At 39.1% G+C, this 13,156-nt stretch overlaps 1 protein-coding gene across 2 annotated transcripts in view; it reads left to right on the top strand.

The window, feature by feature from the left end:
* TMEM182 (transmembrane protein 182) overlaps positions 1-7,275 on the top strand; it is a 289,973-nt gene extending 282,698 nt beyond the window's left edge. Inside the window, exons 5-6 of one of the 2 annotated variants that reach the window (XM_053200370.1) lie at positions 1,275-1,457; positions 2,135-7,275. In XM_053200370.1, coding sequence (XP_053056345.1) covers positions 1,275-1,457; positions 2,135-2,238 — 287 coding nt within the window. In that variant the 3' untranslated portion in view covers positions 2,239-7,275. Of the gene's footprint in view, positions 1-1,274; positions 1,550-2,134 lie in introns of those variants that run through there. The other variant, XM_053200371.1, reaches the window with a different exon arrangement.
* Positions 7,276-13,156: the final 5,881 nt, after the last annotated feature.

The following is a 13,156-nucleotide window of genomic DNA, read 5'->3' as shown; positions in this document are numbered from 1 at the left end:
TGGCGAAGAGGTTGGCAACCTCCCCTCCCTATCATCTTCCTTACTCCTTGTGTTGATGCACGTTTGGGGGGCAAGGCAGTAGAGGTAAGAAGGTCCAGTGATAGGGGGTAAGCTGGAGGCTGAGTGCAGGGCGTGCGCTGCACTGTTCTCAGCAAAAATGAGCATCGCGAGACAGGCTGGAGCGAGTCCAGAAGGGAAATAAGGAGTCCTCGGTGAGGAGGAAATGTCACTGGTTTTCCTGATACAGGCTCCCTTCTGCAGCCAAAGGACAAGGGCTCTGAATCTGTACCACTGCAGAGGGAACAGACAGAGGGAGGCACTGCTCTCTTTCTCCAGGCTGCTATGTCTCAGTGATGAGCATGACCAAAGAGGACAGACGGATGGCAAAGAGAAGCCCCCTCACCCCCCTGTCACCTGCATCCAGACTCTTCCTCTGCCATTTCAACTGCGAAGCACGTTCACATGATCCCACACCTGGGTTGTGTTGTGTGCTTTGAGGCTGACCTACACCCATGGCTCGGTGTCCACCCAGTGCCTGGTGCCCAGGACGTGCCACCTTTTGTCCAGCTGGCTGCTGGCACAGGGTTGAGGTTCTCTTATAGCAATTCAACAGTAGGCCTGGGAGCCAGGCCATGGATGTTACCTGTGTATCCAATGAGAAAAACTGAGCTTTGGTACCTTGTGTGAGGCTACCCACACAGCAGAGCAGGGAAGGGAAACCCGGTCTAGGAGTCACTGCCCTAACCCCGAGGGCCACAGCTCCCTGTAAGTGTTGACTGGAAGGATTCTCACGCCAGCGTCGAACTTGATGGTTTAGTAAGTGGCACCAACCACATTGTGTCAAGTGGCCCTCCAGGCTCCATTTGCTGCAGATATGAACTCTGCCTCCTGGCAGAGTTGGTAAGACTGAGCTGGGTAGATGTGGCCTGTCGTGCTGGAGCCCCAACTTAAACGGCGGGAGCGGGGTGGGGGGGGGGGGCGGGGGCGCTGTTTCCAACCAAAGTCAGGTGCCTTGCTCACACTTGGCCCCACGTGCCGCACTGAGCAGGACACCAGATGCCTTCTGAAGGGCATCGTCTGGCTGAGGATGGGTCCTCTTCTCTGCAGATGGAGTCCGTATTGATGCCAAGGCTCCCTGCCCCCATACAGGGCTCCTCGACACTCAGCCGCCTTCACCCCCTTCGCTCGGAATTGCCGCTTCCGCAGCTCTCCAGGTCCTGGTCCGGATTGTCCGGGCCCCTAACATGCTGACCCTCAGCTTTTGCTCTTTGCAGAGGGCAGAGTGGGAGGGAGGCCTTTTCCGTGCCCTTCACGGTGTGGATATACAATTAGGACAACCGATGCCCTTGGTTCCAGAGAGGCGCTTCATGCGTTCATCCGTCAGCAAACGTTTATGATCTCTCCGCTATGCGCCAGGCACGACACCAGACCGTGGCCTGCAATGGCGAGGAGAACCGGTAAGCCCGTAAGAGACTCTATTGCTGGTCTCCTCTCCTCAAAACGGAATAGCCGGCAAAGTCCTCGTAGAGCTTGACTTCCACTCTTACCACCACATTGTCAAGGAAGCCTTTCATGCTCTAAATATCCCTTCTAAGGCTCCACCTCCTATACCTCCCCCTTCTGTGTAAATACATCTGTGTAAAGAGTATGGAGATCTGGGCAGCTGGGTGAAGGTGACCCCAATCGTGGGCGGTAGTATGACCATTTCCAGGGGTGGCCACGGAGCTCCACGCACAGAGCTGCATTTGCTATGGGAACCTGCAGCACGTGGGGATAGTTTCTAAGCTATGACGCAAAAGTTTACTGGAAAAGTTTACCTAAAGGTGACGTGTGCTAATCCTTTGAGAAGACGTAGCTCAGACTTAGGCCCCAGCAAGTGCTTGAGAAGCATTGTTCTTTCCTGCGGTTTGAAGGTAAAATGCACTAACATGTGTAAATAAAAAGTGCCATTAAATATTAGTGTTACTCCCAAGCTGTAGACCAAATAAACCTTTAAGATATAAGGATGTTAAACTTTCTTTCTGGATGTTAAACTTTCTTTCTTTCTTTCTTTCTTTCTTTCTTTCTTTCTTTCTTCCTTTCTTCCTTTCTTCCTTTCTTTCTTCTTTCTTTTTAACGTTTGTTTATTTTTCAGAGACAGAGCATGAGCAGGAGAGGGGCAGAGAGAGAGGGAGACTCAGAATCCCAAGCAGGCTCCAGGCTCTGATCTGTCAACACAGAGCCCGACGCGGGGCTTGAACTCAGGAACTGTAAGATCATGACCTGAGCCGATGTTGGATGTTTAACCCACTGAGCCCCCCAGGGGCCCCGTGGATGTTAAAATTTCTAAAAAAAAAGAAGGTATGGATACCATAATCAAAATTCTTGCAGCTTTGTTAAAAATCTGATACCTACGATAGTTTTCACAGAACAGGGGATGATGTTTACAGCATGCTTTTTGCATGGTGCTGCCGTCTTATTCACTTAAGGACAGATTAAGTAAGTGTTAAAGCTGAGCAGCAAGAATCTCTATTATTTTTGTAATGCTCACTGTTAAAACCACACGTAGGTTCTTTTTTCTGGGATCAAAGCAGAGAAGGTTCGCTACTCTAGAAAGCTAAAAATGGTACATCGCCGTAAAAGTGAACAGTTGGCTTCTTTTTGAATTATAGCCCTAGATGACAAGTAGAAAGGAAAAGTGCTAATTCTTCATAATTTCTCAATGCCCGAACAAGTTCTTGACATGAAAGTATTGTCTGATCATTTAAAATGTAATTTAATGGTTACCATCAATTTCTTTTCTCAATGACCTTTTTACTTTTAAAAAAGTAAAAAAACAAAAAACAAAAAACAAAAAACAACTTATCTGGAGAAGACACTTTTTTTTTCTTCAAATGTCTATTTATGTTTGAGAGAGAGACAGAATGTGAGTGGGGGAGGGGCAGAGAGAGAGGGAGACCCAGAATCTGAAGCAGGTTCCCGGCTCTGAGCCATCAGCACAGAGCCTGAGGTGGGACTCGAACCCACCAGCTGTGAGATCATGATTTGAAGTTGGAAGTTCAACTGACTGAACTGAGGCGCCACCCAGGCGCCCCTGGAGAAGACACTTTAACACGGAAGTTAATCTGCTTCCCCAAGTTCACTCAGAGGACTTTATGGGGTTCTGGTGCTGAGGATAAGGAACAGTAGTAGATGGGTTCTGGGCTCTGCAGAGGGAAGCCTTTGGGCTCTGAGCTGGCAAGTGGGTACTCCCTCCATCATAAGTATTTCTGTTGTGCTCTGTTGGGACACACATTTGAATTTTTTTTTCCTAAGTGAGTATGTATTTTTATGCATATCTCATTAGCAGGATTTCACAAGATGAAAGGAAATATTTAAAACATTTTTAAAAAGGAATCCCATCACAGTGTAGACATCATATTCTGAATATTCTTTGCCTCCAAGTCCAAAAATATATCTTTCTTGGGATGCTCTCTGTTTGACTTCACTCAAGTTAGGGGTATTTTGGGGAGATGGAATAAGAAAGCCCACTTGAAACAACACTTTTTAATATCCTAGTGAGTGGCAAGAAAGAGAACAATTCTCTAATAAGGTTTTAGATATATTCGGTAGTCAAAAAATGATAAAATAGCATCCATTTCAACTTTTAAAATCAGTTTTTGTTTTCTTTATTTTGTCTGCACCGATGCCAGAAAATAATTCATTTAGTACAACAGGACCCTCGGTACTTTTTAAAAAAATTATTTCAGTGGCAAGTGTATTTGACTTTTTTGTTTATTGTTTTCGTAACTTGACTGTGACTCACGGAACCAGATGATTTGGTGTCTCAGAAACACAACCATGGAGCATTAGCTAGATATTTAAACAAGTTTAATGTTCTCATTATTTGGTTCTTCTGCTTTGCCTCAGACTGATCATAGTATTCAACTGTTTTAAAGAACAAAGTTTTAAAAATCCAAAGCTGGAGATTAAGTCTCATCCTTTATTTTATAGATTTCTAGAATAGAGTTTACTATTAGAAACCAATCATTAGTTGAGAAGATTTCTCTTTGTTGTCTTTTCAGTGTTTCAGTCCTTGGTTAAGCTTTAACTTTTAATATTCAAGCATTTAAAATGTAACTCTTCAGTGACAACCGGTGAAAAATATTTAACACTGTCTATCAATTTCTGAATTCTCCCAGCAGATATGAACAACTAGCTTCCACTGAAGATTTCTCTCTACCTCTAAGAGAATATGTGTTCAGTTACTGCACCATGTGAAATACTATAATTGGAACCTATTCTACATTCAAATAAATAAATTATTAATACTCTCTGCTGCTGTTAAACAAGCATCACATTTGCAGCCTTGAAATTCTGATTTGTCAAGTATCGGGGGCTGTAACTATATTAAACAATGCCTCTATGTGAGGAGGAAAATATTCTTTAGAAGGGGGATCTTAATCAGTTTCATGCTGAGCAAAAGAAAATTGTAAACTATGCATTAAAAGAAGATTTACTGAAAGTTATTTTTGCTAGATCCACTGCATTCTAATTCACTGCTTCCCTTTTTGCTTTCAATGATAATATACGTAATCTTCCAGCCACATTCATGAGCAAAGTTTGATGTGGATTTACACTTGTGGAGCTACATTACAATGGGTAGATTTAAGGTATTATAAAATGAGTTTTTGGATTTGTTACAGAGGTATGGAGCCCCTCAGATACAGGCAGATAGGTTTTCCAACATATGGCAACCACCTTATTGTAAAACAAAACAGTGTTAAATCAAAGTACCTGATTACGATTCGCGAGTGCCATGCAGCTCTGATAGCCAGGCTTACATTTAATACCTCAGAAACAATATCATTTATTTTTCTGTCTTCTCTTATCCCTAAGTTATTGGGTTTGTAGGCTTTGAAACCTTAAGCAAAAGGATAAAACACAAATTATAGAAAACATTGGAGTATGGAGAAATCAAATTACATTTTCCACAATCCCGAAAAAGATGGTTCGCATTCCTCTTGTGCAGTCTGGGCGAATCCCCATTACCAGAGAGCTTTCGAGGGGATAATTAGTAGTCTTTGGGGTAACAAGGAGAGCATTCATATTAAACTAGGAATAGCCAACTCTACTAAAGGGTTAATTTCTGGGTTTGAAATGATAATTATCCCAGTCAAAAAAATAAATAAATAAAACAAAACCCCTTATTGAGAGGATTCAAATAATTAAAAAAAAAAATCAAGCGTTATTTACATACTATGTTTATCAGTAGAGGTCTAGAGAGGGTTTAATTTATTTCAGAATAGTAGGTCGGTTCTCCTTGTTTGCAATTCTCTCTTTAAGTTTCAAATTTACCATGAAATTGTGGAATTTTGGAAGTTGTTCAGGATCTGAACATAAAGAAAAATCTAATCACCATCAACAGTAGAAAGCAAATTCCTTTGCAACATCAGTTTCTAATAAATAAGACCTTGCGGAAACTGCGGGGAATGACAAAAAACTGTTAGGGGCTAGATATATTCAGTTGAGTGCAGTAACTAGTTAATTTATAACCAGAGTTAAAGTTCCATGGGCTTGTCTTGGGCTCTTGATCCTATACACGGCTCTCTTATTAACAAGGCTTTAATTCCAGTACTGACAGACAAAAGCGTCGGACCCTAATGAACTGTCTGCTCGGTGCAGAAAGCTGGTGGTAATGTAGAATGTTAGTTACAATAATGATAATCTTTAGTATTTTTAGCTTGTCAGAACTTGCACAGCTAACAACAACCAGTCTTTTACTAAAACTCTACCTCATCAAACTAACTTAATTAGCAATTCAACTCCTTATTTTTGTTTTGGATTCCCCTCTGGCTACTAATTAAAGCTTAATCGAAACCGCTGAACTGAGGTTGTAAAGAATTCATTAATATTAAAATTAGCCCCAACAATTTTTTTGGGGGCTGGTGCAATTTGTATTTGTTACTGTCAGGGGTTTGAAACTCGGTTGAATTGTTAAAAGAAAGCCATACCAGAAATTCTCAGTCTGCCATACATATGAGTTGAGCGCATATGACGAATGCCAATAGTTCTACAAACAGATCATTTCTGGCCATACAAACTCAGTCTACTCGGGCCATTTAAAAATATATTTAGCCAAAATATAACTTAGGATATTTTTCTGAGGTCATTCACATGGCTTTATCCCCCTAAGTGGTTTCATATTTTGGATAAAAGAAAGGAGAAAGGGCTCTGGAAAAAATTTCAAGGATTGATTTTTATGTATTATCTTGACAAGATTAATATGTTTGAAAAACGAACAGATTTAGCTCTTCACTTTGATTTCTCCACTTTTTGTAACATCAAAGATTACGCGAACAGCAGTACTGGTCACTCTGAAAAGTGAAATCAAATGAACACCAAACCCAACTGCTCCGTAAAGGACACTTTGAAAAAAAAACAACCTGAAATCCGATCTTTTCTCATCTTTTATCGAGAATGGTTGAAAAGGAAATGTAATACATTGTTTTTTCTCTAATAAAATGATTATGTTGATGTATGCCTTCAGTTTTTTTCCAGATTTCTTTTGACCGTTTAAATAGGAAATTTAAAACTATCAGATAATTCTTGGCTCACGTTAAAAATAATCACTTATTCAATGTTTGCTTATTTGTAAATATTCTTAGTTTCAAAGAGCCTACATTTTGTTTTCCAGTTTGTGTCATGTCAATGCAAATTGGAAGTGCTTTTCTTCTTGGTGTGCAGGAAATGATTTTCATAAATCAAATTCTCTTTTCATTTTAATTTTTGAGATTTTAATAATTTTGTGAAAACATGTATATTTATTTTACCCTTTAGGAAAATTCCAAGTGTGTAGGAAACAAACCTGTTGGCAGTAAAATATACAGCAACTAATACTATTTAGCATATCTTATTAAACCCGAACATTAAAATAGCCTTATAAAATGCAATCCTTCCTCAAAATGTATATGAAAATGATACTTACATCTAGGTTTCATTTAGACAACATTTGTGACAAAATAATCATGTGCACATTCAAAAATAAATATATGTCCATGTTAAGCCCCCTGGATTAAATCAACAATGGCATAGAAGGCACACAATTTTAAATCTTGGTGACAATTTCCATGAAGTTATTCAAATACATTTTGACTTCTGACAAGAGGATGTAATTTATAAAACAGAACGTGCCTATCAGTGGAACCTAAATTAGCATAATGAGGATACTTTCATTTCTGCAAGCACAGTTTTTGACATCCTAATGTGGAGCTCTTAGAAGAAACCAGTAAAAAAAAAAAAAAAAAAAAAAAAAAAGTCAATACACCTAAGCAGAAAATTATGAAAACAAAACAAAACAAAACTTGAAAACTTTATCTGATTCGAATACACAAAAAAATATTTTCAAAAACAAAATCATGCTTCCTTGTACTGATAAAAAATGTTTCTTAAATGCAGAAAAGTCGAACACAGCCTTCAGCTGCTGTCATCCCTGTAATGCAAGGGAGGTGTTCTGAGGTTATCATTGCATGACAAGAAACATTGTTTGACATTAATGTTATGCGATTTTTTTATCAGTGTTTTGAGTTAATTTCCTATTGTGTTTCATATAAACACACTGCAAGCATAAGTATAACCTTTTAAAAATTGTTTTACAAATTTCCTTCTCGAGTGGCATGAGGCTGGTTGTTAGCTGAGTGATTTGGGTTATTTGAGAAACGTACAGCAAATTGTTAAGGGAAAATAGATGCTTTTTTTTTTTTTCATTTTAAGCAATATCAAACTGTATTAACCGGTGACAATGCTATTTGTACCATTAGATTCAGACCTGACTTGAGAAATAATGAAAGAAGCCCCAAGTACTCTGTACAATAGTTGAAAAAAGACGGAGCAGTTAAGTAAAATCAGCAACTGTAGGTCGAAGCCTGAGTGACATACATCGTTTGCTTCAATCTTGGATCATGAGAAAAGAATATTTTCCAAACATATCCCTAAAACATTACTGATGTTTTCTGGATACATTGGAGTTTGATGGCTTTAAGTAAACTGCTGAATCACTGACATCTATATAGTCACACAAAACTTTCATCATTTTATACCAAACCAGACTAGAAAATGCTACTTCACAACCGAAATATCTATGAAGGGAAATTTCCCGAAACCTTCTCCTAAAGGGCCACAGAGGAACGTGTGTTTATGAACCCAAGGAATTCGTGTGTTATGTTTCAGAAATATGGTGACGTTACTTTGTCAGGAATGGGACAATTTACTACGATTGTGGTATAAAAATGATTTGATTCCAAAGTAGAATTGAGGCAATGGTGAAGAGATTGTGGTATTTTAACTTTATTGTTTTAATGATCCCTTTATCTGTAGCATTTTTAGTGGATATACATTCCTGTTATTTATTTATGGTCTGAAGTGAAACGGAGGGCATTGGCTTCTGTCCAATTAAGCACGTCATTATTAGGATTATATAAACCCTGTATGTTACACATAGATCCCAAGTAAACATTTCAATATTTTTCAATATATCAGCCTTGTTTTGTCAGTACTTGCCGCTTGTTTTTAACTATATAGGTTGGAACCCCTATTACATTTTCAATATTACAGAGATACAGTATATAAATATACATTTTAGCTCTAAAGGTAGTACTGATCTTAACTAGCATTGAGTCTTGCTACAGTGTTCTAGGATATCATAGAATAATAATAGGCAAAGGAACACATACCTACCATTGATATCAAGATTCATTTTCTTCTCTTTTGTTATCATTCCTTTCACTACATATGCTTAACCCAAAAGTGATATTGTTCCAATATTAGTAATGAAAGAGATGCCATAATTTACCTATATGTACACACACACACACACACACACACACATATATATATGCCAGATACCACTTAATATTTATTTCTATAACTAGAATTGATGGTAAAGGGAATTCTGTCATTGTGAAAAATCTAATTCTATGAAATTAATACAGTATTACTTGGAAAATAACTGCTTTTCTCAAGTAACATATAAAATGATTTTCTGAACACTCAACTGTGATTTTGCAGTAAGGTAATACAAGAAGAAAAAACTTAGTTGGTGTATATAAAAAATACTACTGTTCTTTTTGTACCGTATTTTTCTGTGTAAGGACAGAAGGGAAGAATGGGGGGGGGGATAAGCTGGGGTGGGGACAAGGACATCTGGGAGACACACAGGACCTGAACTGGCCTCTGAATCTGCCATCAAATGCTGCACGGTGACTCAGCACTTGTCACTTGAATGAGTTCATTGGAGCTTATCTTTGCGGTTGTCCCCTGGGTCAGACCTGTGATGTGATTACTTTACAAGAAATTTTTGAGAAAGACTCTTTGCACTCTGTCCTACGGAGCACAGTGTTGAAAGTTAGCAAAAGAGAGGCATCATGGAAGGGGGGAAAGGGAATGGTGGTTGCCAAGGCTTCAGGGAGGGAAAGTGGGGATTTAGGGTTTAATTGGTAAAGTCTCAATTTTGCAACATGAAAAGAATTCTGGAGACGGAGGGTGGCGATGGTTGTGCAGTAATGTGAATGTGCTTAATGTCCCTGCACTGCACACTTAAAGATGGTTAAGATGATACATTTTATGGGTGTATATTTTGCCACAGTTAAAAAAAAATATAACAAAAAGAGGAACTTCGTTTGAAAGAAATGTAACTTACATATCGTGGGTAGGAAGTGAATGAGCAATAACAATTTTGAACAGCCGCAGCCAGAGGACGATCCTCTGTGTGGGTCTTAGGGACAATTTCGTGGTCCTGGCCCTGGGCGACCCGGGAGTGCGTATCAAGCTGGATCTGGAGTCTGAGGTCTCAGAGGAGAGGCTTGCTGTGGACCCGACAAGGCACAGGGAGGTGTGGGACAGCATGTGTGGGGAAGTACCACCTCCTGCTAATTGATGCATAAGTAGGCCATTCAACGTAAGGTTTTAAGGTCATAGCCAGGATGGCCCCGACCTGAAAACCAGTTAAGAATCAAGACCCTTAGATATGACAGAAACGAATTAATGAGAAACTTAAAGTTTCGAAATGTGAACAAATGCTATCGGTGAGAAGGAAAATCGTCTTTAAAGTTTCTCCTTTTTTTAATTTTAATTTTTTTTTTAGAGAGAGAGCATGAGCGTGAGCAGGGGAGAGGGGCAGAGGGAGAGAAGGAGAGGCTCTTAAGAAGTTCCACTCTCAGCACAGACCTCCATATGGGGTTCCATCCCAGAGCCCTGGGATCATGGCTTGAGCCAAAATCAAGTGTCTGATGCTCAACCGACTCAGCCACCCAGGCACCCGTAAAGCTTCTCCTGTTAAGGACAGATCGTTATTTGAATTTGGAAGGCAGACTATGATAGTGGGACACTGGGCCTTTGGGCAGGGAAAGAACCAGATAACAAATAGAGAGCTCGACAGTTAGGTAGCTACAGGTTTAACCAAGAGCATGTGGTGCATCTGTGTCATAATTCTGATACCTGCAGAATTACAATGGATGAAACTTGTGGTTTGAAATGCTTGCTTAAGTTAACTAGTTCGTAAATTGCATATCGCCCTTATTTCTGTATTGTATGTTCAGTCATTTAGAATCGGATTAAGGAGTTGTACAAAGCTTGAATAAAGATCCATCTTTGATTCATTAAAAATAAGTATCTGAACATTGTCAGATCAAAATGGCAGGCCCCAGGTGGGTAAAATGTGCCCCTTTCTGAGGGGCTTAACAGGACTTTGTCATTTCTTGATTTTGCACACATTACAGAAACATGGGAGTAAATCCAATGATTTGTTGTCAAAGATTAGGAGTAAATGAATTATAGCCAGAATGCCTAACAATTAGGAGTTAACGTAGCTGTTTAATTAAGAAGATCAATTCTGCAAATTTTCAAATGATTTGGAATGGCTCTGTAAGTGAACTTTGCAACATATGTGTTTTTGCCCCTTTAATTATAAAACACGCACAAAAGTGTTAGAGGTTTAGCCCCGCAGACCCCACTGCCCCATACTCTTTATTCATGGATATATAACTGTTCAGATCATCCACTGGCTAATCAGCTGAAGGATTACAAATACCGCTCCTCATACCTGGGACACTAACTGCAATTTGGGTTTAAAAGTCATTCTTCGAGTGAACACGGAAAGCTTTGTTTTATTACAGCCTACTATTTCTTTAATATTTCTTTCAATTGCGCATTTGAATATGTACTCTTCACTTTTCAAAAGCAAAAATTTGGGGATGATTTCTGACCCACATTGCCTTTTGATGCGTATCAAAAAACTGGATTTTCTTTACGGAAGTCTGTGGAATATTTAAACTAAAGTTAATATAATCCTTTCCCTAAAATGTAAGATGTTATAATAACATCACCAAGATAACGATGTTTTTCTCCCTGGACTTCAGGAATGTAGGAATTTCAAGTCCAGTCCAATAAGAAATGTACAGGTGTGCACAGATGACATGAAATTAAAAACATTTTGGTGGCTTCGTAAGTTCTTTTTTACCTTTAAACTGACAAAGAATGGGCATCTTTCTTTTTCTGCCTTCACATACAATTATGGATAAAAATTCTGAAGAGGTTAAAGAGTTTAACAAAATGGTAAAGGTTTATTTAAAAATAACTTTTTAAATTTTAATTAATTAAAACATTTTAAATATTTTTGTATTAAAAATAAAAACGTTTATTTTTAAATATACAAAGAAATATACCACAACATCATTTTCCCATTAAACTTTGTTTGCAATGTACAAAGCAGATCAACCACGTTTTGGTAAAGATGAATGATTTAAAACCTCGATCATAATGGTGCCCATTGCAAAATGTCTTTATTTCTGTCATAATTCATAAATACAGGTCATTGAAGAAGTCTTGAGTTAATTCCACAGATTGGTTTATGTTTAATTCTTCAATGACAGCTCATTATTCTCAGTGTATTATTCGTTATGAAATGCGGCCAGCATCACATAGTCTTTTACTTATGTTTTACTCATAGAACAAATACTGGGGACTTCTTAGATGATATCACATGAGTTAAGCCTTTGTTTTAAACCTGGTTTATTACATTGTCTTCGGTATATTCACACTTTTCTATGACAATAAACACAGACATAAGAAAGGCAACTTTGGCACAAGTTGAAGCAAAGGAAATCATTGTCTAGCAATCCTTTCCTCTAGAAAATTCAAGGAGGATACACATGGAAGTCTAAAGATTGTAGGTCCAGAATATATTTTTTTAAATCCCATCATTTGAGGAAATCAGTTGAAAACAGATGAACTTGCTCTCAACCTGATACACATTTCAGCTGAACAATTATGACATGCTTTCTCTGATACCTCTTAGGCATCCTCATTCGGAATGTTCTCCACAACTGTTACTAGGAACACTTATGTAGACCATTTTAACCCAAATCCAACTTTAGCTGCATCATGCAGGAATTGAGGAATTGAGCATTTAGGTGACGGGGACTTTTCAGTGACAGACTTTACGAATGTGGGCTTTTAAATATCATAGCAACAGGGGTACCTGGGTGGCTCCGTCAGTTAAGCATCTGACTCTTGGTTTCAGCTCAAGTCATGATCTCGTGGTTTCATAAGTTCAAGCTCCTTGTTGGGCTCCGGGCTGGTAGCATGAAATCTGCTTGGGATTCTCTCTCTCTTTCTCTCAGCCCCTCCCCCACTTGCGCTGCCTCTGTCTCTCTCAAAATAAATATAATAGCAACAAAAATAAAAGAGGAAGAGGGGAAAAGATAGGGATAGAGATAGAGACAGAGCTAGACATGGTGGGGGAGGGAGGGAGGAAGAGAGATTGAGAGCTCTTCCTTAGAAGAGCACCCACTCATCTCTTTAAGTTCAAGTTCTGCATGAATCAGTGGCTGAAAATGCAGTGGGAAGTGTAGCACAGGTAGCAGGGTGAGAATCACTTGCCCGATCAGGTACCATGGCAGTACCCTGGAGTTTCATTGTCTTCTTTCCAGATTTTATTTCTCAGCGAGGTGCTTCGTGAGAAAGAACCCCTTAACCACTTTTAAAACGGAGAATTACCAGGAGTGGCAATGTAGCTCATGGGGTCAACATCCCCAAGAGAAAGAAGAAAAAGTAAAAACACGAACTTTGGTTGACAAGCTTTTACAGTGCGATTAATTACATGTCAGTAACTTCAGCGTCATTAGCACCAAAATGTTTCTTG

Source organism: Acinonyx jubatus, chromosome A3, assembly GCF_027475565.1.
Source record: "Acinonyx jubatus isolate Ajub_Pintada_27869175 chromosome A3, VMU_Ajub_asm_v1.0, whole genome shotgun sequence".
NCBI classification, from domain to species: Eukaryota; Metazoa; Chordata; class Mammalia; order Carnivora; family Felidae; genus Acinonyx; species Acinonyx jubatus.
Note: the sequence above shows the minus strand (reverse complement) of the source record. Positions and strands in the feature narration are given on the sequence as shown.